Below are 25,417 nucleotides of genomic sequence, written 5' to 3'. Positions count from 1 at the left end.
TTACCAACGTAATTAGAAGAGTAAAAAATAAATGTTTTGTCATACCCGTGGTATACAGTCTGATATACCATGGCTTTCAGGCAATCAGCATTCAGGGCTCAAACCACCCAGTTTATAATATAGTATAGAACATATCTTCAGGCATAAAAGTAGCTTTATGTTTCATACTGGCATTATATATGAGCTTTCAAAATCTGTGTGTGTGTATGGATATGCATGTGCATGTATGAATGTGCGTGTGTGTACATTTGCCAGGTTGCCATCTATCTCACCTCAAAGTGTGTGTGGAGGCCGGCACAGCCGCCCTCTGGTTGGGCTGCAGCACGTGGACCGTCTGGATCATGTGTTCTGCCTGTTTACCATTGACCTCATGGTACAGCCCTCCATCCATATCAATGGGCTCTCTCTTCACTTGTTTTACCGATATAGGACGGTGCCCATGGGCATGGATTTTACCCTGCCCCCCTCTGGAGCCTCCTCGGCCGTGGTGGCTGGGGCGCTGGCCCCCGAAGCCAGAGGTGAGGTCGGGGCATGGGTCCTCGTCGTCAATCACCACTAGGTCGGGGGGCATGTCTTTAAACTGGTAGACCAGCCGCTGACCCTCCACCTTAGCCAAGATACCACGCTGGTAGTAATACCTTAGGTAGGGACAGGTAAGGTAAGATGTTTGTGGCATTGAATAAACATTACAAACAGAAAGAGACTTGAGGAAAGTTTCAGCACTTTTCACCATTGACTTCAATGGAGAACTTTCCTTTCTACCCTGCTAGCCTGCGTTTTGAATGATCATGACCATGGCTTGAATAAGGTCCACTTTAAATAAAGTGTCAGTGAATATTTATTTTATGCCTTGGGTCCTTGATAATGTTGACCTGCGAGATGTGACTTAAACTCCTGGTACAAAGGATTTCTGGGGTCTGAGTGCCTTGCTCGCTGTATTCAATATTTTTCTCAGTTATGTTTCATAACAGACACTGATGTTATAATACTGCCTTCAAGAGGAGAAGGGAATGCAGATGAGATATGATTGTATTATGTCGGTACAACACAACATACTGCAGTTTGTTGTCTGTGCCATCTAGAAGCACCTACTCCACTTTCCATTTAACTATTTACTGCAACAGGGCCACAGACATTTAGCTATTTACTGCAACAGGGCCATAGACATTTAACTATTTACTGCAACAGGGCCACAGACATTTAGCTATTTACTGCAACAGGGCCACAGACATTTAACTATTTACTGCAACAGGGCCACATACATTTAACTATTTACTGCAACAGGGCCACAGACATTTAACTATTTACTGCAACAGGGCCACAGATATTTAACTATTTACTGCAACAGGGCCACAGACATTTAACTATTTACTGCAACAGGGCCACAGACATTTAACTATTTACTGCAACAGGGCCACAGATATTTAACTATTTACTGCAACAGGGCCACAGACATTTAACTATTTACTGCAACAGGGCCACAGACATTTAACTATTTACTGCAACAGGAGCACAGACATTTAACTATTTACTGCAACAGGAGCACAGACATTTAGCTATTTACTGCAACAGGGCCACAGACATTTAACTATTTACTGCAACAGGGCCACAGACATTTAGCTATTTACTGCAACAGGGCCACATACATTTAACTATTTACTGCAACAGGGCCACAGACATTTAGCCATTTACTGCAACAGGGCCACAGACATTTAGCTATTTACTGCAACAGGGCCACATACATTTAACTATTTACTGCAACAGGGCCACATACATTTAACTATTTACTGCAACAGGGCCACAGACATTTAACTATTTACTGCAACAGGGCCACAGACATTTAGCTATTTACTGCAACAGGGCTACAGACATTTAGCTATTTACTGCAACAGGGCCACATACATTTAGCTATTTACTGCAACAGGGCCACAGACATTTAACTATTTACTGCAACAGGGCTACAGACATTTAGCTATTTACTGCAACAGGGCTACAGACATTTAGCTATTTACTGCAACAGGGCCACAGACATTTTAGCGTGATAGCCTTCGTAACTCTATGTCTGTGATGTCTGTGATGTCTGTGATGTAGGCCAACGCCATGTGTGTCCTTCCTCTCACCTGAGTGCCCTGCCCATGGTTTCATAGTTCATGTCAGGTTTGTTCTTGTGTTTGCCCCACAGTTTGGACACGGCCTTGGAGTCCACCAGCTTAAAGATGCCCTTCTCCCTCTGTGTCCACTTGATGTACTTGGGACAGGTGTTCTTGTCCTGCAACAGGGCCAGGAGAAACTCCCATAGGTAGATGGTGTTCCCTACATAGGGGGAGAAAGGAACAATTCACAGTTTGAACTAATACAGTAAATGTCAGTCTAATACAGTACATGTCAGTCTAATACAGTACATATGAGTCTAATACAGTACATGTGAGCGTGTAGTTCTGCTACACCTGTCCATAATAGGCAGAGATGTAATTGCAGTTTTCCCTCCTCATAACCTAAATAAATAAATGTGCTGTTCTCGTCTGCTATGTACAGTATGTACCTAGGCTTGGAAAATAAATGCATTGGATGGGGCTCTGGCAGTAAATGACTCTTGTTTGAGAAACAGTTAGGCCAGAATTAGTTAAAAACAGCAACCCCTCCAGCAGCCACCGTGACAGCATAATGTATATGTGTGCGGCTGAACCAAGCCCCTCTCCCTATCTCTATGTGACGTGGAAGGGGACACACACAAGGAGAGGGGAAAAGGGTTTTATCAGTAGTTCATCAATGTACCCTCCGGCGCGCAATCACTTATTTCCCTGTGAAACACAGCACGTTGAGAGCAGCTCGTCAATTAGCAAGCTGAGGTCCAACCCAACTGGACTACAGGGGCTGGGCTGCTGGTTGCCGGTTGCTGATTACACCACTCTACAAGCAGAAACATGCACAGTAGCTTACAGAAGGAACCAGGAGATACCTTGATTTCAATTGCCTGTTTTTTCAATAAACAAACTGATTGAGAAGGGCCCAGGAGAGAACTTGATTTCGATTGGCTATTTTTTCAAGAAGCAAGCTGATTGAGAAGGGCCCAGGAGAGACCTTGATTTTGATTGGCTTTTTTTTGAGAGGTGAACTGGTTGAGATGAACGCTCACCTTTGCCCTCCTTGCTCTTCTTCTTGAGTGGTAGGTTGGGAGTGGTAATGGGGGAGCAGGGGCGCACCGGCCGAGGCTTGCGCACTAAGACAGGAAAAGGGTAAAGGTCAACACTATGACACCCAAATAACCACATCCCTGTTATTGACTAAATAAATAAAAATGTCAGCACTGTATTATGAACAATTTGCTAATATTAATGCTATAAGCTAAGATTAATAAGGCTGTAAGCTATGGTTAACAAGGCTATAAGCTATGATTAATAAGGCTATAAGATATGGTTAACAAGGCTATAAGATATGGTTAATACGGCTATAAACTATGGTTAATAAGGCTATAAACTATGGTTAATAAGGCTTTAAGCTATGGTTAATAAGGCTATAAGATATGGTTAACACGGCTATAAGCTATGGTTAATAAGGCTTTAAGCTATGGTTAATAAGGCTGTAAGATATGGTTAATAAGGCTATAAGCTATGGTTAACAAGGCTATAAGCTATGGTTAATAAGGCTATAAACTATGGTTAATAAGGCTATAAGCTATGGTTGATAAGGCTATAAGCTATGGTTAATAAGGCTATAAGCTATGGTTAATAAGGTTATAAGCTATGGTTAATAAGGCTATAAACTATGGTTAATAAGGCTATAAACTGTGGTTAATAAGGCTATAAACTATGGTTAATAAGGCAATACACTATGGTTAATAATGCTATAAACTATGGTTAATAAGGCTATAAGCTATGGTTAATAAGGCTATAAGCTATGGTTGATAAGGCTATAAGCTATGGTTAATAAGGCTATAAACTATGGTTAATAAGGCTATAAGCTACGGTTAATAAGGCTATAAGCTATGGTTAATAAGGCTATAAACTATGGTTAATAAGGCAATACACTATGGTTAATAATGCTATAAACTATGGTTAATAAGGCTATAAGCTATGGTTAATAAGGCTATAAGCTATGGTTGATAAGGCTATAAGCTATAGTTAATAAGGCTATAAACTATGGTTAATAAGGCTATAAGCTATGGTTAATAAGGCTGTACGATATGGTTAATAAGGCTATAAACTATGGTTAATAAGGCTATAAGCTATGGTTAATAAGGCTATAAACTATGGTTAATAAGGCTATAAACTATGGTTAATAAGGCTATAAGCTATGGTTGATAAGGCTATAAGCTATGGTTAATAAGGCTATAAGCTATGGTTAATAAGGTTATAAGCTATGGTTAATAAGGCTATAAACTATGGTTAATAAGGCTATAAGCTATGGTTAATAAGGCTGTACGATATGGTTAATACGGCTATAAACTATGGTTAATAAGGCTATAAGCTATGGTTAATAAGGATATAAACTATGGTTAATAAGGCTATAAACTATGGTTAATAAGGCTATAAGCTATGGTTGATAAGGCTATAAGCTATGGTTAATAAGGCTATAAGCTATGGTTAATAAGGCTATAAGCTATGGTTAACAAGGCTATAAGCTATGGTTAATAAGGCTTTAAGCTATGGTTAATAAGGCTATAAGCTATGGTTAATAAGGCTATAAGCTATGGTTAATAAGGCTTTAAGCTATGGTTAATAAGGCTATAAGCTATGGTTAATAAGGCAATAAGCTATGGTTAATAAGGCTTTAGGCTATGGTTAATAAGGCTATAAGCTATGGTTAATAAGGCTTTAAGCTATGGTTAATAAGGCTATAAGCTATGGTTAATAAGGTTATAAGCTATGGTTAATAAGGCTATAAACTATGGTTAATAAGGCTATAAACTATGGTTAATAAGGCTATAAGCTATGGTTAATAAGGTTATAAGCTATGGTTAATAAGGCTATAAACTATGGTTAATAAGGCTATAAACTATGGTTAATAAGGCTATAAGCTATGGTTAATAAGGCTATAAACTATGGTTAATAAGGCTATAAGCTATGGTTAATAAGACTATAAACTATGGTTAATAAGGCTATAAGCTATGGTTAATAAGGCTATAAACTATGGTTAATAAGGCTATAAACTATGGTTAATAAGGCTATAAGCTATGGTTAATAAGGCTATAAACTATGGTTAATACGGCTATAAACTATGGTTAATAAGGCTATAAGCTATGGTTAATAAGGCTATAAACTATGGTTAATACGGCTATAAACTATGGTTAATAAGGCTATAAGCTATGGTTAATAAGGTTATAAGCTATGGTTAATAAGGCTATAAACTATGGTTAATAAGGCTATAAGCTATGGTTGATAAGGCTATAAGATATGGTTAATAAGGCTTTAAGCTATGGTTAATAAGGCAATAAGCTATGGTTAATAAGGCTTTAGGCTATGGTTAATAAGGCTATAAGCTATGGTTAATAAGGCTTTAAGCTATGGTTAATAAGGCTATAAGCTATGGTTAATAAGGCTATAAGCTATGGTTAATAAGGTTATAAGCTATGGTTAATAAGGCTATAAACTATGGTTAATAAGGCTATAAACTATGGTTAATAAGGCTATAAGCTATGGTTAATAAGGCTATAAACTATGGTTAATAAGGCTATAAGCTATGGTTAATAAGACTATAAACTATGGTTAATAAGGCTATAAGCTATGGTTAATAAGGCTATAAACTATGGTTAATACTATAAACTATGGTTAATAAGGCTATAAGCTATGGTTAATAAGGTTATAAGCTTTTAATAAGGCTATAAACTATGGTTAATAAGGCTATAAGCTATGGTTAATAAGGCTATAAGATATGGTTAATAAGGTTATAAACTATGGTTAATAAGGTTATAAGCTATGGTTAATAAGCTATAAACTATGGTTAATAAGGTTATAAGCTATGGTTAATAAGGCTGTAAACTATGTTTAATAAGGCTATAAACTATGGTTAATAAGGCTATAAGCTATGGTTAATAAGGTTATAAACTATGGTTAATAAGGTTATAAGCTATGGTTAATAAGGCTATAAACTATGGTTAATAAGGTTATAAGCTATGGTTGATAAGGCAATAAACTATGTTTAATAAGGCTATAAACTATGGTTAATAAGGCTATAAGCTATGGTTAATAAGGCTATAAACTATGGTTAATAAGGCTATAAGCTATGGTTAATAAGACTATAAACTATGGTTAATAAGGCTATAAGCTATGGTTAATAAGGCTATAAACTATGGTTAATAAGGCTATAAACTATGGTTAATAAGGCTATAAGCTATGGTTAATAAGGCTATAAACTATGGTTAATAAGGCTATAAACTATGTTTAATAAGGCTATAAACTATGTTTAATAAGGCTATAAACTATGGTTAATAAGGCTATAAACTATGTTTAATAAGGCTATAAACTATGGTTAATAAGGCTATAAGCTATGGTTAATAAGGCTATAAACTATGGTTAATAAGGCTATAAGCTATGGTTAATACGGCTGTAAACTATGTTTAATAAGGCTATAAACTATGTTTAATAAGGCTATAAACTATGTTTAATAAGGCTATAAACTATGGTTAATAAGGCTATAAACTATGGTTAATAAGGCTATAAGCTATGGTTAATAAGGCTATAAACTATGGTTAATAAGGCTATAAACTATGTTTAATAAGGCTATAAACTATGTTTAATAAGGCTATAAACTATGGTTAATAAGGCTATAAACTATGTTTAATAAGGCTATAAACTATGTTTAATAAGGCTATAAACTATGGTTAATAAGGCTATAAGCTATGGTTAATAAGGCTATAAGCTATGGTTAATAAGGCTATAAGCTATGTTTAATAAGGCTATAAACTATGGTTAATAAGGCTATAAGCTATGGTTAATACAGCTGTAAACTATGGTTAATAAGTCTATAAACTATGGTTAATAAGGCTATAAGCTATGGTTAATAAGGCTATAGGCAAATATATTTTCCAAGGTACTCCTGTGTAACTCTTAAAAGCATATCTCTTCGAAACATGAGAGTAAGTGGAACATCTTCATATAGAAGATTAAAAACAAGACTAAATCATGTGTTGTAACACTGCTCCCTAGACTCCAGTAGAACCCCTGCAGTACTTTTGGTTTTCCTCTGTGGTTTGGACACGCTCTTCTGAGGGATCTCGTCCATGGAGGATGTTTCATCGTCCAGCGATACATCCATGCAGCCGTTGGGCTCCGGCCGCAGGTGGATGTAGGTGTAGTCAGACTCCAACATGGTCCCGTACGTATGAACTACAACAACAAGAGAAAACAGTAGTACACTCAATATGACTCCTAGTTCTGTAATATTATTGTGAGACTGAACTAAAGCAACAGTCAGAGATAATGAAAGGAGTTAGTGGAAATACTACAAATGAAACCGCATACAAATTAAACTGCATACCTTCATCAAAAATGTGCAGGTTTTAACAAAGTGATAAATCAAATCAAAATGTAATTATCACCTCCACAGAATAAAACAGGTGTAAACGGCAAGGTAAAATGCTTATTTACAAGTTCTTCCACAACAATGCAGTATTCAATATCAAAGGTAAAGAAATTGAAAATCCAGAATAGAATCTTGAAAAGAGCACAGAATCAATACTAGGTCAGATAAAATAAAACCCACAAGATAAATGCTCTGGGGTAGAAGTTGGATTCAGTTAATACACATGTGGTACCAACATTACAAAAAAATACTCCTTCCCCTAACCTCCTAGAGAGTAGCAACAACAGAACAGAATTCGTACTCATGCGTTTCTCATCCAGAATGTTGTTTGGTGACTCCATGTTAAGAAGGGCTGCCGCAGCCTCATTGGTCTCCATGTTATCCTCTGTACCCGATACCGTCCTTTCTACTGGCCAATCAGACAGGGATTGTCATCAGAACAAGAAACAGACAGCTTTAGAGGCCAACTTGAAAGGATATTACAATCAATAAGGGTGAATTCTAGGTCATTTAGATAGTACCAGGCCCTGTCCGGAATCAACTCCTAGCTCCTACCCCCTAGGCATGCATGCGTATCATGCCCTCCTCCCCCTCACCTGAGAGGCCCACGTCTCCGACCATAATGGGCTCCTCCATCACATGTACAGTGTTGTCCACCATAATGCCGTTGGTCACCTCGTCCGACTCCATGCCCGAGTAGACCTGCATGAGGTCAGCAGCGGGCACCTGTTCCACGATGACTGCTGGGAACACGGACGGATCATCCAGCTGGACACACAGAGAGGCCAACAGAAGACAGAGACCACAGTTGTTAGACCACAGACGTTAGACCACAGATGTTAGACCACAGACCACAGTCGTTAGTCCACAAACGTTAGACCACAGACGTTAGACCACAGACGTTAGACCACAGTCGTTAGTCCACAGACGTTAGACCACAGGCGTTAGACCACAGACGTTAGACCCCAGAATGACATGTCTTTTGCTTGGTTTTTTATCTTATATCCTTTAAGTACTACAACCTTTGTTAAGTTAATGTAGACTTATACACTGTGCTTTTACAGTTGCTCTGGTATATCTCACACATTGGCTTGATCCCCATGCAGCTGAACAAAATGAACTACTAAGAAAGAGAAAGCGAGAGACAGAGAGAGGCAGAAAGACAAAGAGAGAGAGAGACAGAGAGAAAAACAGACAGACTGAGACAGACAGACAGACAGACAGACAGACAGACAGACAGACAGACAGACAGACAGACAGACAGAGCGAGAGCTAGACATATCTACATAAACCCATATTTCTCATGTGGCCAACATGGCATCATCCTAACAAGAATTGAAAAACTGCTGGTAATAACGCTACATATATATTTTTAAAGAATATCAGAATGCTTTTTCCCTACCACATCTCCGGATTCCAACCGCAAGCTCTGAACCATTACACTGAATCATGGCAGCTAGCTATCTGCTATCCGAGTGGCTACTCCTGGCTAATGTCTCTGTCCCGAAACAAGCACCAGTTAGCCTGGAGCTTGCCTCGAGCTAAGCCCATCTCCCGGCTAGCCAAAGAGGTCCACCAGCCAATTCTTGGGCTACAATACCTCTTTTGTCAATTGGACTGGACCTTTTACTGCCGACACGGAGCCCCACCGATCCATCACGACTGGTCTACCGACGTAACCATCCGAGGTGGATTCAACAGGCTCTTCCATTGCGACGTCGCCTGAGGCTCATCTGCTATCCCCGGCCCGCTAGAGGACTGAATCGCCGTGTCTCCAGCTCACCTAGCATAGTAGCGACTACTGAATTGGCTCCCTGACTCATCTAGTGCTACTCATTGGACCCTATGATCATTCGGCTACACATGCCTCTCCCTAATGTCAATATGCCTTGTCTATTGCTGTTTTGGTTAGTGATTATTGTCTTATTTCCCTATAGAGCCCCCAGCCCTGCTCAATATGCCTTAGCAAGCCCTTTTCTTTCCACACCCCACACATGCGGTGACCTCACCTGGCTTAACTGGTGCCTCTAGAAACAAAACCTAGGTTTACCTCCACTGTACTCACATCCTACCATACCCTTGTCTGTACATTATGCCTTGAATCTATTCTTCCGACACCCAGAAATCGGCTCCTTTTAATCTCTGTTCCGAATGCACTATACGACCAGTTCTTATACCCTTTAGCCGTACCCTTATCCTACTCATCCTCTGTTCCTCTGGTGATGTAGAGGTTAACCCAGGCCCTGCAGCCCCCAGCACCAATCCCATTCCCCAGGCACTCTCATTTGTTGACTTCTGTAACCATAAAAACCTTGGTTTCATGCACGTTAACATCAGAAGCCTCCTCCCTAAGTTTGTTTTATTCACTGCTTTAGTACACTCCACCAACCCTGATGTTCTAGCCGTGTCTGAATCATGGCTTAGGAAGTCCACCACAAATCCTGACATTTTCATCCGTAACTATAACATCTTCCGACAAGATAGAACTGCCAAAGAGGGCGGAGTTGCAATCTACTGCAGAGATAGCCCGCAGAGTTCTGTCATACTATCCAGATCTGTGCCCAAACCATTTGAGTTTCTACTTCTAAAAATCCACCTTTCCAGAAACAAGTCTCACACCGTTCCCGCTTCTTATAGACCACCTTCAGCCCCCAGCTGTGCCCTGGACACCATAGGTGAATTGATTGCCCCCCATCTATCTTCAGAGTTCGTACTGTTAGGTGACCTAAACTGGGACACCCCGGATGTCCTACAATTTAAGCTAGATGCCCTCAATCTCACACAAATGATCAAGGAACCTACCAGGTACAACCCTAAATCCGTAACCATGGGCACCCCCTCTTAGATATCATCCTGACCAACCTGCCCTCCAAATACACCTCTGTCTTCAAGCAGGATCTCAGTGATCACTGCCTCATTACCTGCGTGCGTAATGGGTTTGAGGTCAAACGACCATGACCTGGCCCGGGTGTCCTGGAAGGATATTGACCTCATCCCGTCAGTAGAGGATGCCTGGTTGCTCTTTAAAAGTGCTTTCCTCACCATCTTAAATAAGCATGCCCCGTTCAAAAAATGTAGAATTAAGAACAGATATAGCCCTTGGTTCATCCCAAACTTGACTGCCCTTTACCAGCAAAAAAACTTCCTGTGGCTTCTGCATTAGCATCGAATAGCTCCCGCGATATGCAACTTTTCAGGGAAGTTAGGAACCAATATACTCAGTCAGTTAGGAAAGCTAAGGCTAGCTTTTTCAAAAAGAAATTTGCATCCTGTAGCACTAATTCCAAAAAGCACCTCCTCCCAGCTGCCCACTGCACTGAGGCTAGGAAACACTGTCACCGCCGATAAATCTATGATAATCGATCATTTCAATAAGCATTTTTCTATGGCTGGCCATGCTTTCCACCTGGCTACACCTACCATGGCCAACAGCTCAGCACCCCCTGCAGCAACTTGCCCAAGCCCTGCCCTGCTTCTCCATCACCAAAATTCAAAATCTGGATCCCTACAAATCATCCCTACACTGGTCATCCCCAAAGCCAACTCCTACTTTGGCCGCCTTTTCTTCCAGTTCACTGCTGCCAATGACTGGAACGAATTGCAAAAATCACTCAAGCTGGAGTCTCATATCTCCCTCACTGACTTTAAGCATCAGCTGTCAGAGCAGCTTACCGATCATTGCACCTGTACACAGCTCATCTGTAAATAGCCCATCCAACTACCTCATCCCCATATTGTTATTATTATTTTTATGCTCCTTTGCACCTCAGTATCTCTACTTGCACATTCATCTTCTGCACATATATCACTCCAGTGTTTAATTGCTCAATTGTAATTATTTCACCACTATGGCCTATTTATGGCCTTACCTCCCTAATCATACTACATTTGCACACACTGTTTATCCATACTTTCTATTGTGTTATTGACTGTACGTTTGTTTATCCCATGTGTAACTTTTTTTTAAATCTAGGCCAGGTCGCAGTTGTAAATGAGAACTTGTTCTCAACTGGTCTACATGGTTAAATAAAGGTGAAATTTAAAAAATATATATAATTAAATAAATTAACACTGTTAACCCATTCACTCCTACAGTATCATACCTCATGAACACTGTCAACCCATTCACTCCTTTCATACCTCCTGAATACTGTCAACTCATTCACTCCTTTCATACCTCATACCTGTGTCTTTTTGCTGGGGATTCCAGACACGCTCCCCCATTTCCAGCACAACATTTCTGAACATGGAAAGAGGAAATTACCAGAGCTCTGGCCAAACTGAGTACACTTGAGTATAAAAAAACATTAAGAACACCTGCTCTTTCCACGACATAGACTGACCAGGTAAATGCTATGATCCCTTATTGATATAACTTGTTAAATCCACTTCAATCCATGTAGATGAAGGGGAGGAGACAGGTTAAAGAAGGATTTTTAAGCCTTGAGACAATTGAGAAATGGATTGTGCATGTGTGTCATTCAGAGTGTGAATCAGCAAGACAAAATATTTAAGTGACTTTGAATGTGGTATGGTACTAGGTGACAGACGCGCCGGTTTGTGTCAAGGACTGCAATGCTGCTGGGTTTTTCATGCTCAACAGTTTCCCGTGTGTATCAAGAATGGTCCAACACCCAAAGGACATCCAGCCAACTTTTTTTATTTTATTTAACCTTTATTTAACTTGACAAGTCAGTTAAGAATAAATTCTTATTTTACAATGACGGCCTACCCTGGCCAAACCCTCCCCCAACCCGGACGACGCTGGGTCAATTGTGCGCCGCCCTATATGGGTCTCCCGATCACGGCCGATTGTGATACAGCCCGGGATCAAACCAGGGTCTGTAGTGACGCCTCTAGCACTGAGATGCAGTGCCTTAGACCGCTGCGCCACTCGGGAGCCCAACTGTGGGACTCATTGGAGTCAACACGGGCCAGCATCCCTGTGGATAGCTTTCGACACCTTGTAGAGTCCATGCCCCAACAAATTGAGGCTGTTCTGAGAGCAAATGGGGTGAGCAACTAAATATTAGGGAGGTGTTCTTAATGTTTGGTATGCTCAGTGTGTAAGAAACTGTAGCGTATGGCAACCAAGCCCACCTGGCAACCCTTTGAACACTGACCGCTTCTACCAGTGTTTCTCCTAGCTAATTTTCCAGGCAGGTTGCATGCAAACATCCAGGGTCTATTTAAATACATATCGACCTATACAATGGTAGGGGAAACACTGTCTACAGTTGGCCTACCCATGTGACATGGCAGTTATCCTGACAGGACATGTGGCAGTTATCCAGACAGGACATGTGGACACAACAAGCTTCTCTCATTTCTCATTGTGTGAGGTCCTTGTGGAGTAAACAAACATAGTTTTATTTTGCTTCAGCACACTGTTATTTTGCTGTCTTCAACAGTACCATAACATGAAGCAGTGTGGATGGCACCTCTTTCCGTTGGTTTTTTTCCCATTACGTGGGTGGTTGATGTGGGTAAGTATAAATTGTGCACAAATATTGAAAAGCATGTTATATTCAATAATGTGCCCTTCAATACAGACCACATTGAGAATTCAATAAATAAAATAAAAATAAATGTATATGAATAAAAACTTAAGTGCCAAAATGTCCCTCCATGCACTTCTGTGACTTCCAGGAATTTTAACCCACTTAACCCCAGAATGTCTCCACATTTTTATCATCATTGTATCATTTCTAAAGATTATTATTTATTTAATGTGATTAGTGATTCATTTTACATTTTCTTTTGTCTCTCATTTTAAGGTTAACATTGCTACATGAACTGAACTCTCATTTTTAATATGATGAAAATATTCCCTTTTAAATACTATTTTCAAAATAAATATTGAACATCTAATAGCCAAGTCATGGTGTGAGCTGGTTCTACTCTATTTGTACATTTTCTGGTGTTTTGTGGTGGAAATGTAATTGTTTTATTGTGAAGCTTCAGCTTGCATTCAATTGCCCATCCCTGCTGCACACAACAACCTTCCATTCCCCCTGTCACAAGGTGATTCATGGCTGATTTAAGATGACATCGTCAACCCTGTTATTTTATTTGGCACTAAACAGGCACTTACTATGAAATGGGAAAACTTATTTTATTAGGTTGAACATGTGCTCTTTATGACAGAATGTTAAAATTAGATCAAATTAAATGTTTTTTTTTCACCAAGTAACAAATCTCAAAAGGCACCGAATTTGTGGCATGGCCCATGCCCTAAAAGCTCCAGTCCCGGCTTGAAGAAAAACATGGAGCAGGCAGGACTCCTAGCTTGCAGGTCTTTTACTTCAGTTTAAGCTATTCTAAATATCAAACAAACAAAAATGCTCTAATGAAATGGTGCTAAGTATTATAGCCTGATTACACTCATAGCCAGAAGAAACAAATTAATTCAGTGTCAGTTTCTGAAAATAACCAAGAGATGGCAGCAGACTACAGCTCATTGCCTGATTATCATTTGATCTATGATGCTTTGTCCTGCCCAAACAGTTCATGCAAGTTCTCAATCATTAGAAAACAATTAGTGGCCAAATACTTAGCCATACTGAAAGGCAGTAACAACATTTTGACTTAAACTTCCAAAACGGTTTTAATAGAATAGCCTAACAACGTTCAGAGTTGTAGGACTTTACCTATCCAATCCCTTGAGATAGTCTTTGTTATGTTGTGGAACATTATAAGCGTTTTTTAGTTTTTTGTCATTCTTGTCCATTTTAGTCATTATATTTCTATGGTCTCTCTCTTTCTCTCTCTCCTCTAAAGCACAAGTTTCCATTGTTGTGGTTGAACCCCGGGAACTCCAGGTGTCTAAGCTTTGAACCTTGAGCCCACGGAGGGACTAGGGAGTCCAAGGCTACATTCACTCAATGCTACACTTTGCTACACCAGATAACTAACAGTACACTAACAGCACAATGCCACACACAACTGCATTATGTTGAATCATTAATCCTCTATGGGTCATTACCATACAATTAAACTATGTAAACATAGCTATGAGTTCAGCGACTGGTCTAGTAACTTCACAGACAATATCTGCATTTTCAGAACAGAGTCCATGCTAAATTATTTTCCATGATGTCAGCACTAACGATCAACAGTTGGCCACGAGACCACTTGGGAAGTATAAAATAAAGGATGCTGTTGTTGTGTGAGCTTGACTGTAAAAGATGAAATGTCATTGACGTTATGGTATCAGACTATAGTAGCATCTCAGTCAGTAGGGAGTCCCATCTGGGTTCACTGATGTGAGAGAGCACCAGTGAGTCTGCTGAGTTCACTGCAGTTTATTAAACCCCACACTGTCTCCCCTCCATAGCAGGCCCAGACCATGACAGACCGAATCCCACACAGAATCTGCTGACGGGGCAGAAGATGTCTGTGTCTGTCTACTGTTGTTGTTTTGACATAATGGGGCTCAGTTGCACCTGGAGGGTTTGTCACAAAACAGGATCAAATAGTTAGCCAGCGAGATAACTTTTGTGCATACAGTGCATTCGGAATTATTCAGACCCCTTCACTTGTTCCACATTTTATTATGTTACAGCCTTATTCTAAAATAAATTAAATTATTTTCCACTCATCAATCTACACACAATACCCCATAATGACAAAGCAAAAACATTTTTGCAAATGTATAAAAAAATTACAACTGTAATTACACATTTACATAAGACCCTTCACTCAGTACTTTGTTGAATCACCATTGGCAGCGATTACAGCCTCTAGTCTTCTTGGGTAAGACACTACAAGCTCGGACCACCTGTATTTGGGGAGTTTTTCCCATTCTTCTCTGCAGATCCTCTCAAGCTCTGTCAGGTTGGACAGGGAGCGTCGCTGCACAGCTATTTTCAGGTCTCTCCAGAGATGTTTGATCGGGTTCAAGTCCGGGCTCTGGCTGGGCCATTCAAGGCCATTCAGAGGCTTGTCCCGAAGCCACTCCTGTGTTGTGTTGGCTATGTGCTTAGGGTCATTGTCTTATTTGAAGGTGAACCTTCACCCGTCTGAGATTCTGAGCGCTATGGATCAAATTTTCGTCAAGGATCTCTCTGTACTTTGCTCTGTTCATCTCTCTCTCGATCCTGACAAGTCTCCCAGTCCCTGCCACTGAAAAACATCCCCACAGCATGATGCTGCCACCATGCTTCACTGTAAGGATGGTGCCAGCTTTCCTCCAGACGTGACACTTGACATTCAGGCCAAAGAGTTCAATCTTGGTTTCATCAGACCAGAGAATCTTGTTTCTCATGGTCTGAGAGTCCTTTAGGTGCCTTTTAGCAAACTCCAAGTGGGCCCTTTACTGAGGAGTGGCTTCTGTCTGGCCACTCTACCATAAAGGCCAGATTGGTGGAATGCTGCAGAGATGGTTGTCCTTCTGGAAGGTTCTCACATCTCCACAGAGGAACTCTGGAGCTCTGTCAGAGTGACCATCGGGTTCTTGGTCACCTCCCTGACCAAGGCCATTTTCCCCCAATTGCTCAGTTTGGCCAGGTGGACAGCTCTAGGAAGAGTCTTGGTGGTTCCAAACTTATTCCATTTAGTATTTTATTTGAATCTGGCGCTCTGCATTTTCCCTGGCAATTGGCCAGTTGAGACATTTGCATCCCGCCTATCCCTAAGAGCTTATTAAGAATGATGGTGGCCACCTTCAATGCTACAGAAATGTTTTGGTACCCTTCCCCAGATCTGTGCCTTGACACAATCCTGTCTCGGAGCTCTACAGACAATTCCTTCGACCTCATGGCTTGGTTTGGTTCTGACATGCATTGTCAACTGTGGGACCTTATATAGACAGGTTTGTGCCCTTCCAAATCATTTCCCGTCAATTGAGTTGACCACAGGTGGACTCCAATCAAGTAGTATAAACTAGAGGTCGACCGATTAATCAGAATGGCCGATTTCAAGTTTTCATAACAATCGGAAATCGGTATTTTGGGGCGCCCATTTGCCAATTTATCTTTTCTTTTTACACCTTTATTCAATCTTTATTTAACTAGACAAGTCAGTTAAGAAAACATTCTTATTTTCAATGACGGCCTAGGAACGGTGGGTTAACTGCCTTGTTCAGGGGCAGAAAGACAGATTTTCACCCTGTCAGCTCGGGGGATCAAATCTTGCAAACGTACAGTTAACTAGTCCAACGCAATAACAACCTACCTCTCTCTCGTTGCACTCCACAAGGAGACTGCCTGTTACGCAAATGCAGTAAGCCAAGGTAAGTTGCTAGCTAGTATTAAACTTATCTTATAAAAAACAATCAATCATAATCACTAGTTAACTACACATGGTTGATGATATTACTAGATATTATCTAACGTGTCCTGTGTTGCATATAATCTGACTGAGCATACAAGCATACAAGTATCTAAGTATCTGACTGAGCGGTGGTAGGCAGAAGCAGGCGCGTAAACATTCATTCAAACAGCACTTTAGTGCGTTTTGCCAGCAGCTCTTCCTTGTGCATCAAGCATTGTGCTGTTTATGACTTCAAACCTATCAACTCCCGAGATGAGGCTGGTGTGACCGAAGTGAAATGGCAGACTAGTTAGCGCGCGTTAATAGCGTTTCAAACTTCACTCGCTCTGAGCCTTGGAGTGGTTGTTTCCCTTGCTCTGCATTGGTAACGCTTCTTCGAGGGTGGCTGTTGTCATTGTGTTCCTGGTTCGAGCCCAGGGAGGAGCGAGGAGAGGGACGGAGGCTATACTGTTACACTGGCAATACTAAAGTGCCTATAAGAACATCCAATAGTCAAAGGTTAATGAAATACAAATGTTATAGAGGGAAATAGTCCTATAATAACTACAATCTAAAACTTCTTACCTGGGAATATTGAAGACTAATAGCATAATCGGCCGATTAATCGGTATCGGCTTTTTTGGTCCTACAATAATCTGTATCAGTGTTGAAAAATCATAATCGGTCGACCTCTAGTATAAACATCTCAAGGATGATCAATGGAAACAAGATGCACTTGATATTCTCAATAACCAATGTCAGCTCCAGTTTTGTAACAAAAGAGCTATATCTGTAGAATGGCTAACTTAGTGAATCTCCGTTGTGATACACCCCACACAGGAAAACATGGCGGCCCAGTATCAAAACATGGCCGCCCAGTATTAAGAAAAAGAAACGGCCCGGTATCATGAAAACATAGTGGCCCAGTACCATGAAAGCGTGGCGACCCAGTACCATGAAAACATGGCCGCCCAGTATCAAGAAAAAGAAATGGCCCAGTACCATGAAAACGTGTCGGCCCAGTACCATGAAAATGTGGCGGCCCTGTACCATGAAAGCGTGGCGACCCAGTACCATGAAGGCGTGGCGGCCCAGTACCATGAAAACATGGCAGCCCAGTACCATGAAAACATGGCGGCCCAGTACCATGAAAGCATGGAGGCCCAGTATCATGAAAGCATGGCGGCCCGGTATCACGAAAACATGGTGGACCAGTATCATGTTGAACAGAAGGAGTCAAGAGGCACTCTAAGCTAATTAAAGGTGTAAAACAGAGTATGTAATTTAGAACGAATTACACAAGAGCCATAATGGCTGCCTCTAGGGAAACCAGAGAGATAACGATCACTAGGTGATTTTCATCTCCAAGTTCCCAGTTTCGGCTATGAAAGCAAGCCCCTGTGTGTGAGAGGTTCCCCTATAATCAACTCAGTTCTGCTTTACCTGCCTATGACGCCGTTGTTAGCCCCACCTACCTACTTTTAACATCCCCTAATGGGGTTGATAGAGGAAGTGAATGGCAAACATTGCCACACCACAGATAACTGAAATAATTAAAACGGGGTGTGTTTTTGAGAGACTAGACCTTATGGAGTTCTGTACTTGAATGACTGTTCAGTTAAATGCGAGAGTGGGTGTAAATAATGTAAGTGTATGACCACAGCAGGCTGCCATAGAACTCTACTAGCAGGCTGCCATAGAACTCTACTAGCAGGCTGCCATAGAACTCTCATGGCAGGCTGCAATAGAAATCTAATAGCAGGCTGCCATAGAACTCTCACAGCAAGCTGCCATAGAACTCTAATAGCAAGCTGCCATATAACTCTAATAGCAGGCTGCCATATAACTCTAATAGCAGGCTGCCATAGAACTCTAATAGCAGGCTGCCATATAACTCTAATAGCAGGCTGCCGTAGAACTCTCATAGCAGGCTGCAATAGAACTCTAATAGCAGGCTGCCATATAACTCTACTAGCAGGCTGCCATAGAACTCTCACAGCAAGCTGCCATAGAACTCTAATAGCAGGCTGCCATAGAACTCTCACAGCAAGCTGCCATATAACTGTAATAGCAGGCTGCCATAGAACTCTAATAGCAGGCTGCCATATAACTCTAATAGCAGGCTGCCGTAGAACTCTCATAGCAGGCTGCAATAGAACTCTAATAGCAGGCTGCCATATAACTCTACTAGCAGGCTGCCATATGACTCTAATAGCAGGCTGCCGTAGAACTCTCATAGCAGGCTGCAATAGAACTCTAATAGCAGGCTGCCATAGAACTCTACTAGCAGGCTGCCATAGAACTCTACTAGCAGGCTGCCGTAGAACTCTCATAGCAGGCTGCAATAGAACTCTAATAGCAGGCTGCAATAGAACTCTAATAGCAGGCTGCCATATAACTCTAATAGCAGGCTGCAATAGAACTCTAATAGCAGCTTTCAGACACTAAACTGAGCTAAACATCATTATGAAATCATTACACCGTGGCTCTGATTCAGGGAGCTACTTATTGACTGTAAAATACAATATAAGAAGGCTAGTCATTACTGTCCAGCAAACTAGGCTGGCTGTGGCTTTCTCCGATTCCAACAGCCCCCATATGGAAAGATACATCCTTCAGACTAGCTAGCTCCGGCAAAAACAAAATTGACAACTTCATTAGTGTTAGCACTAAATATATATAAGTTAAGTTTAAGAGCTTTTTTCAAGCTACCAGGTGGACATGCGATGAAATCTTCTGAGCAAGGAGAAACCCTAGAGGAGGCCTGTGTTATTTCCACACAACAGGTATGTCTGGTTAGGCATGAACCAGGACATTCAGGCAAGAGTATCCAGCGACAACTCATCCATCCACATCTACACAAATACAAAACGCAGAGACATCACAGACACGGCGCAAACATCGGGCACACACACACACAAACTTGTTCCACAGAATTCAGACAAAGGTGTGGAGGTAAGATAAACACACCTGGGCACTGAAGTGCACTTACACATACAAACCGTACATTTTGTGCTGTAAATTGACTGGGTCCTGGCAAAGACCCACCCTCTCCTCCCACGCACACTAAAAGAGTCACAACTCCAGGTCTCTCACACTTTCTGACTCTGTCCTCCCAACAGCCCACACTCCATATCCCAGCCCTCTCCTTGCCATCCCTTCATACTCCACTCCTTCTCTCCATACCAAGTGAACATATGGAATTATTTCAAGATGATCATACCATGGATCATTTAGCTATTTGATTTTAAAATGTTGTACCCCTTTACATTTACAATTATTTGAAAAATTATTGAATTTGGCCTTTACTTCTATAGCCCATAGAAATGCACTGAATAACACATTCATAAATTTAAAAAACAAAAGACAGTCCAAAAATAAATCATAAGGAATAAGGTTTTGAAGTATCTGTCCGATATCTAGTAGACATAAGAAAGCTCAGGAAATATTTTTGTTTTTTTGGACACTTATTTAACCCCTGATTTTTGTTGGCAGAAAACTACCTCCATATTTCCATTCATTTGTATGGGTCGCCTTCAGACGAGTTCCGTGACACTTGTGGTGATAAAAGAGAGAGTGAGAGTCTATCCTATCCATAGAGTGGTCATAATAGAGCCGTTTTCATGAGAAGACCGATTTTCGAGGATATCTCATGCTCTGAAAAACACTGCTGTAGCTCGGCCACTTTCCACCCCGGACGCGGAAGGCCGACATAGCCGGATGTGGTGGATTGAGATGCAGCCCCTGCTCTAGCTTAAACTGACAGATTTTGATGGGGATTTTTGTATTATGTTACTTAGAGTGACGTGCAGGAAACCTTAATGGTGAATCAGGCACATCCGATGTGATATTACAATATTTTCCCCCTCAGACATTATTGCACGCGTGTTAGAAGAGCACAATATGTAGTGCAACTTTTTTTTACCATGTTGCGCGATGCACCTCAGCTCAGCAGCAACAACTATAACAATGGTGGTGAGGTGGCCAGTGGTGCTGTTTCCCCCGAATGCAAATTCCATCTTGAAGTTTTCTATATTGGTGGTAGTGGTACATCATGATAACACTAGTGATATCGACTACTGCTAAACTCCAATGTAATGACAGGTACCTGGTTTATCTCATCCATCCCATTGCTAGCGAACTCAAACACCAACTCGTTGGGCTGCACCGAGGTCGCCATAGTGATGGAGGTCCGAAGGTGGGACGCAGGCGGACAGACGGGGAGGGTGATTTCCTACCCCTCTAGGGAGTGTCCAATCACAAGGAAACCACCAGATTGAACCAAAGGTTGAAAGGTCAGTGATACTGAGGGTCAAAACAAAATGGCTTCACTTCTTGAGAATATCCAGTGGCCTCCTCACTCCTGTTTATTTTCTCTGTGGTCCCTGTTAAGGTGTGGTGCAAAGTTAGACTGAGAGACCCAGGAATCAGAGAAGAGCCGCACAGATGGATGGAGGCAGCCTCTTCCTGGGGCCTGCTGCGTCTGGAGCATCTACACCTGCCTGAGAGAGAGGAGAGAGAGGAACATGTCAGTAAACAGTCATTAGGAGCCAAGTGTGTGTGTGTGTGTGTGTGTGTGTGTGTGTGTGTGTGTGTGTGTGTGTGTGTGTGTGTGTGTGTGTGTGTGTGTGTGTGTGTGTGTGTGTGTGTGTGTGTGTGTGTGTGTGTGTGTGTGTGTGTGTGTAAGACCAGCTGTGACTGACTGGGGTTCAAAGTCGAACCTGGGTCTCCTGTACACCACAAGACTATGTCCGCCTGATGAAATAAAGCCTATAGGCACTAAGCCTGTTAAACTAAGCCTCTGGGAGTTAACACAAGTCTTCAGGTCATAGGCAATGTTACTCATCTCTCGAGCAAGATTCACTAAACCACCTATGACAAAACAAAGTATTTCAAATGCGTGAGAGGGTTTAACAGCCCAACTCATAGAGTGAGGCTCGCAGCCCACGTATCGTCTGTGTGTTTATGTGTCTGAAACCAAAAAGTAAGAAAAATATCCCAGCCAGCACAGTACTGTTCGGGTCAGCACCAAAGTGTGGAAAGGATCTAGGAGACAGCCATGGGCCTGACTCACTGCTTGCTCCCATGACAAGACTGCTGGTTCCAGTGGATAATTCAGATCCTTGGTTCCTTGTTGGCTCAGAGGGCCCCAACCGCCTGCCTGCTTGGCTCAGAGGGCCCCAACCGCCTGCCTGCTTGGCTCAAAGGGCCCCAACCGCCTGCCTGCTTAACAGGTCCTCTCACAGTCTTCCAAAATACAATCAAGAGTAGCACTGAGCAGACTGAAGAATGCACCACGCTTTCCAATACATACATCACCCGGCTTCACATCGTCACTCTTGCACTCCCTTGAAACTGTGTGTGATTATAGCTGCCTGTCTCCTTGATGAGTACCTATATTAATGTTAAATGTGTGTGATTATATCTGCCTGTCTCCTATAGGTTATATCCAGTGCGATGTTCAACATTATGTAAAGTGTCAGATCATAACTACCATCCAGCACCGTTGTGTCCTTGAGCAAGGCACTTAACCCCTAAATAATAACCCCTAAATAACAATCCCTACATAACAACCCCTACATAATAACCCCTAGAGAATAACCCCTAGAGAACAATCCCTACATAATAACCCCTACATAACAACCCCTACACAATAACCACTATATAATTCCAGCCAGGGGCGTTGCACTGCGTTAGACCCTGTGCTTTTCCCAAAATGTGTTGAGTGTGTTTCTGCTGTCTGGAAAACCAATTTCCTTCGCACAATGACAATCATATTACTGTTCAATTCTACAACCATTTCATGTACTTAGATCAGGTTACAGAATCTCATGACGGATAACAAACATGATTTCAGGAATCATGACAGAAGCAAATGTTTTTACATAAACTCAGAAGTGCTTCCCCTAGCTTGTCAGTGTTGCTCCACTTTAAAAAGCACATAGTTCCCTTTACTCCATCAAAGACCAGTAGCTGTGAATAGACTAGGCCCCCTAGTAAGGAAGGGGGGTAGCACACCCCTCAACCCCCCAAGGATGTGAGCTCACCCGTGGTCATGAGGGCCAGTATAAATGAGGGGGGCTGTGGAACCATGGGTTTGGTGGAACAGAATACAGCCTCTGGAAAAAGAACACAGTCTTCCTGATGATCTCTGTCCAAGCCCCCTTCAAGAGAGAGGGAGTGATGGGTGGATCATGGGATGGGGGGAGGGCGGGTCGTAGTGAAAGCGTAGCCCACACCCCACAGGCTGGTCTCAAGGGCAATGGAGGGTAAAGGGAGGGGCCGGTGGTCTGCTTAAAGATTAGGGGGGACTGGCAACAGCAGAGAGTAGAGAGAGATTCATTGAATTGAAAGAGTCAGGATGGCAGCAGTACTTAGAAAGCCCCCCCTTTCTTTCTCTACTGTTGCAGGGTGGGGCCTGTTTGCCTTGAAATGTCTGACCAAGTGCATTCCTGGTCCAATTGTGTCTCTGAGAGGGTGGTGAAAAGGGGGGGGTGAGAGAGGGAAGATGTGTGGGGTTCAAATTAGGAGAGGAGAGGAATACTGTAGCATTTCTTAATATTATTCAGTTCCTTTGGCTTTGATGCCTCATGACTGAACGCTCTAAGAGACTCTGGGTTGAGGTCAGTGATAAAGTAGTCTACAGTACTACTGCCAAGAGATGAGCTATATGTGTACCTACCATAGGAGTCCCCTCGAAGCCTACCATTGACTATGTACAGTGCCTTGCGAAAGTATTCGGCCCCCTTGAACTTTGCGACCTTTTGCCACATTTCAGGCTTCAAACATAAAGATATAAAACTGTATTTTTTTGTGAAGAATCAACAACAAGTGGGACACAATCATGAAGTGGAACGACATTTATTGGATATTTCAAACTTTTTTAACAAATCAAAAACTGAAAAATTGGGCGTGCAAAATTATTCAGCCCCCTTAAGTTAATACTTTGTATCGCCACCTTTTGCTGCGATTACAGTCGCTTGGGGTATGTCTCTATCAGTTTTGCACATCGAGAGACTGACATTTTTTCCCATTCCTCCTTGTAAAACAGCTCGAGCTCAGTGAGGTTGGATGGAGAGCATTTGTGAACAGCAGTTTTCAGTTCTTTCCACAGATTCTCAATTTGATTCAGGTCTGGACTTTGACTTGGCCATTCTAACACCTGGATATGTTTATTTTTGAACCATTCCATTGTAGATTTTGGTTTATGTTTTGGATCATTGTCTTGTTGGAAGACAAATCTCCGCCCCAGTCTCAGGTCTTTTGCAGACTCCATCAGGTTTTCTTCCAGAATGGTCCTGTATTTGGCTCCATCCATCTTCCCATCAATTTTAACCATCTTCCCTGTCCCTGCTGAAGAAAAGCAGGCCCAAACCATGATGCTGCCACCACCATGTTTGACAGTGGGGATGGTGTGTTCAGGGTGATGCGCTGTGTTGCTTTTACTCCAAACATAACGTTTTGCATTGTTGCCAAAAAGTTCAATTTTGGTTTCATCTGACCAGAGCACCTTCTTCCACATGTTTGGTGTGTCTCCCAGGTGGCTTGTGGCAAACTTTAAATGACACTTTTTATGGATATCTTTAAGAAATGGCTTTCTTCTTGCCACTCTTCCATAAAGGCCTGATTTGTGCAATATACGACTGATTGTTATCCTATGGACAGAGTCTCCCACCTCAGCTGTAGATCTCTGCAGTTCATCCAGAGTGATCATGGGCCTCTTGGCTGCATCTCTGATCAGTCTTCTCCTTGTATGAGCTGAAAGTTTAGAGGGACGGCCAGGTCTTGGTAGATTTGCAGTGGTCTGATACTCCTTCCATTTCAATATTATCGCTTGCACAGTGCTCCTTGGGATGTTTAAAGCTTGGGAAATCTTTTTGTATCCAAATCCGGCTTTAAACTTCTTCACAACAGTATCTCGGACCTGCCTGGTGTGTTCCTTGTTCTTCATGATGCTCTCGCGCTTTTAACGGACCTCTGAGACTATCACAGTGCAGGTGCATTTATACGGAGACTTGATTACACACAGGTGGATTGTATTTATCATCATTAGTCATTTAGGTCAACATTGGATCATTCAGAGGTCCTCACTGAACTTCTGGAGAGAGTTTGCTGCACTGAAAGTAAAGGGGCTGAATAATTTTGCACGCCCAATTTTTCAGTTTTTGATTTGTTAAAAAAGTTAGAAATATCCAATAAATATCGTTCCACTTCATGATTGTGTCCCACTTGTTGTTGATTCTTCACAAAAAAATACAGTTTTATATCTTTATGTTTGAAGCCTTAAATGTGGCAAAAGGTCGCAAAGTTCAAGGGGGCCGAATACTTTCGCAAGGCACTGTACATACCCAGTGTTCGTTTCCCAAATTTGTGATTAAAAGTAGCTTGTTTCTTCCCAGTCTGCTCATAACATAAAGCTCAGATGAGAGAAAGGGGGAGTGGAAAGGAATAATGGGACAACGGGGTGAGGGGACACTTGCCCCCTCCTAGGGGAATGGACCTCCTGGTGTGGGTAAATGGGGGTGTGCTTCCATTCCAGGCACCACATTAACCCCTCTCAGTGGGCACAGTGACAACTCTGACAGCTCGGTCTGCTAGGTGACTCTGCGCAAAAAGCAGTGAGACAGGATAGGGACCACACACG

At 41.9% G+C, this 25,417-nt stretch overlaps 1 protein-coding gene across 8 annotated transcripts in view; it reads right to left on the bottom strand.

The window, feature by feature from the left end:
* elf1 (E74-like ETS transcription factor 1) overlaps window positions 1-25,417 on the bottom strand; it is a 94,248-nt gene that overhangs the window by 5,339 nt on the left and 63,492 nt on the right. For 5 of the 8 annotated variants that reach the window (XM_052512320.1, XM_035767423.2, XM_052512342.1 and 2 more), the window contains exons 2-8: window positions 20,882-21,275; window positions 8,118-8,289; window positions 7,823-7,930; window positions 7,170-7,325; window positions 3,137-3,220; window positions 2,121-2,313; window positions 273-638 (exon numbers count right to left, since the gene is read on the bottom strand). In XM_052512320.1, coding sequence (XP_052368280.1) covers window positions 273-638; window positions 2,121-2,313; window positions 3,137-3,220; window positions 7,170-7,325; window positions 7,823-7,930; window positions 8,118-8,289; window positions 20,882-20,953 — 1,151 coding nt within the window. In that variant the 5' untranslated portion in view covers window positions 20,954-21,275. The remainder of the gene's footprint in view (window positions 1-272; window positions 639-2,120; window positions 2,314-3,136; window positions 3,221-7,169; window positions 7,326-7,822; window positions 7,931-8,117; window positions 8,290-20,881; window positions 21,276-25,417) is intronic. The other 3 variants (XM_052512364.1, XM_052512353.1, XM_052512375.1) reach the window with 2 other exon arrangements.

Source organism: Oncorhynchus keta, chromosome 4, assembly GCF_023373465.1.
Source record: "Oncorhynchus keta strain PuntledgeMale-10-30-2019 chromosome 4, Oket_V2, whole genome shotgun sequence".
NCBI lineage: Eukaryota > Metazoa > Chordata > Actinopteri > Salmoniformes > Salmonidae > Oncorhynchus > Oncorhynchus keta.
This window is presented reverse-complemented; position numbering and strand designations above follow the sequence as displayed.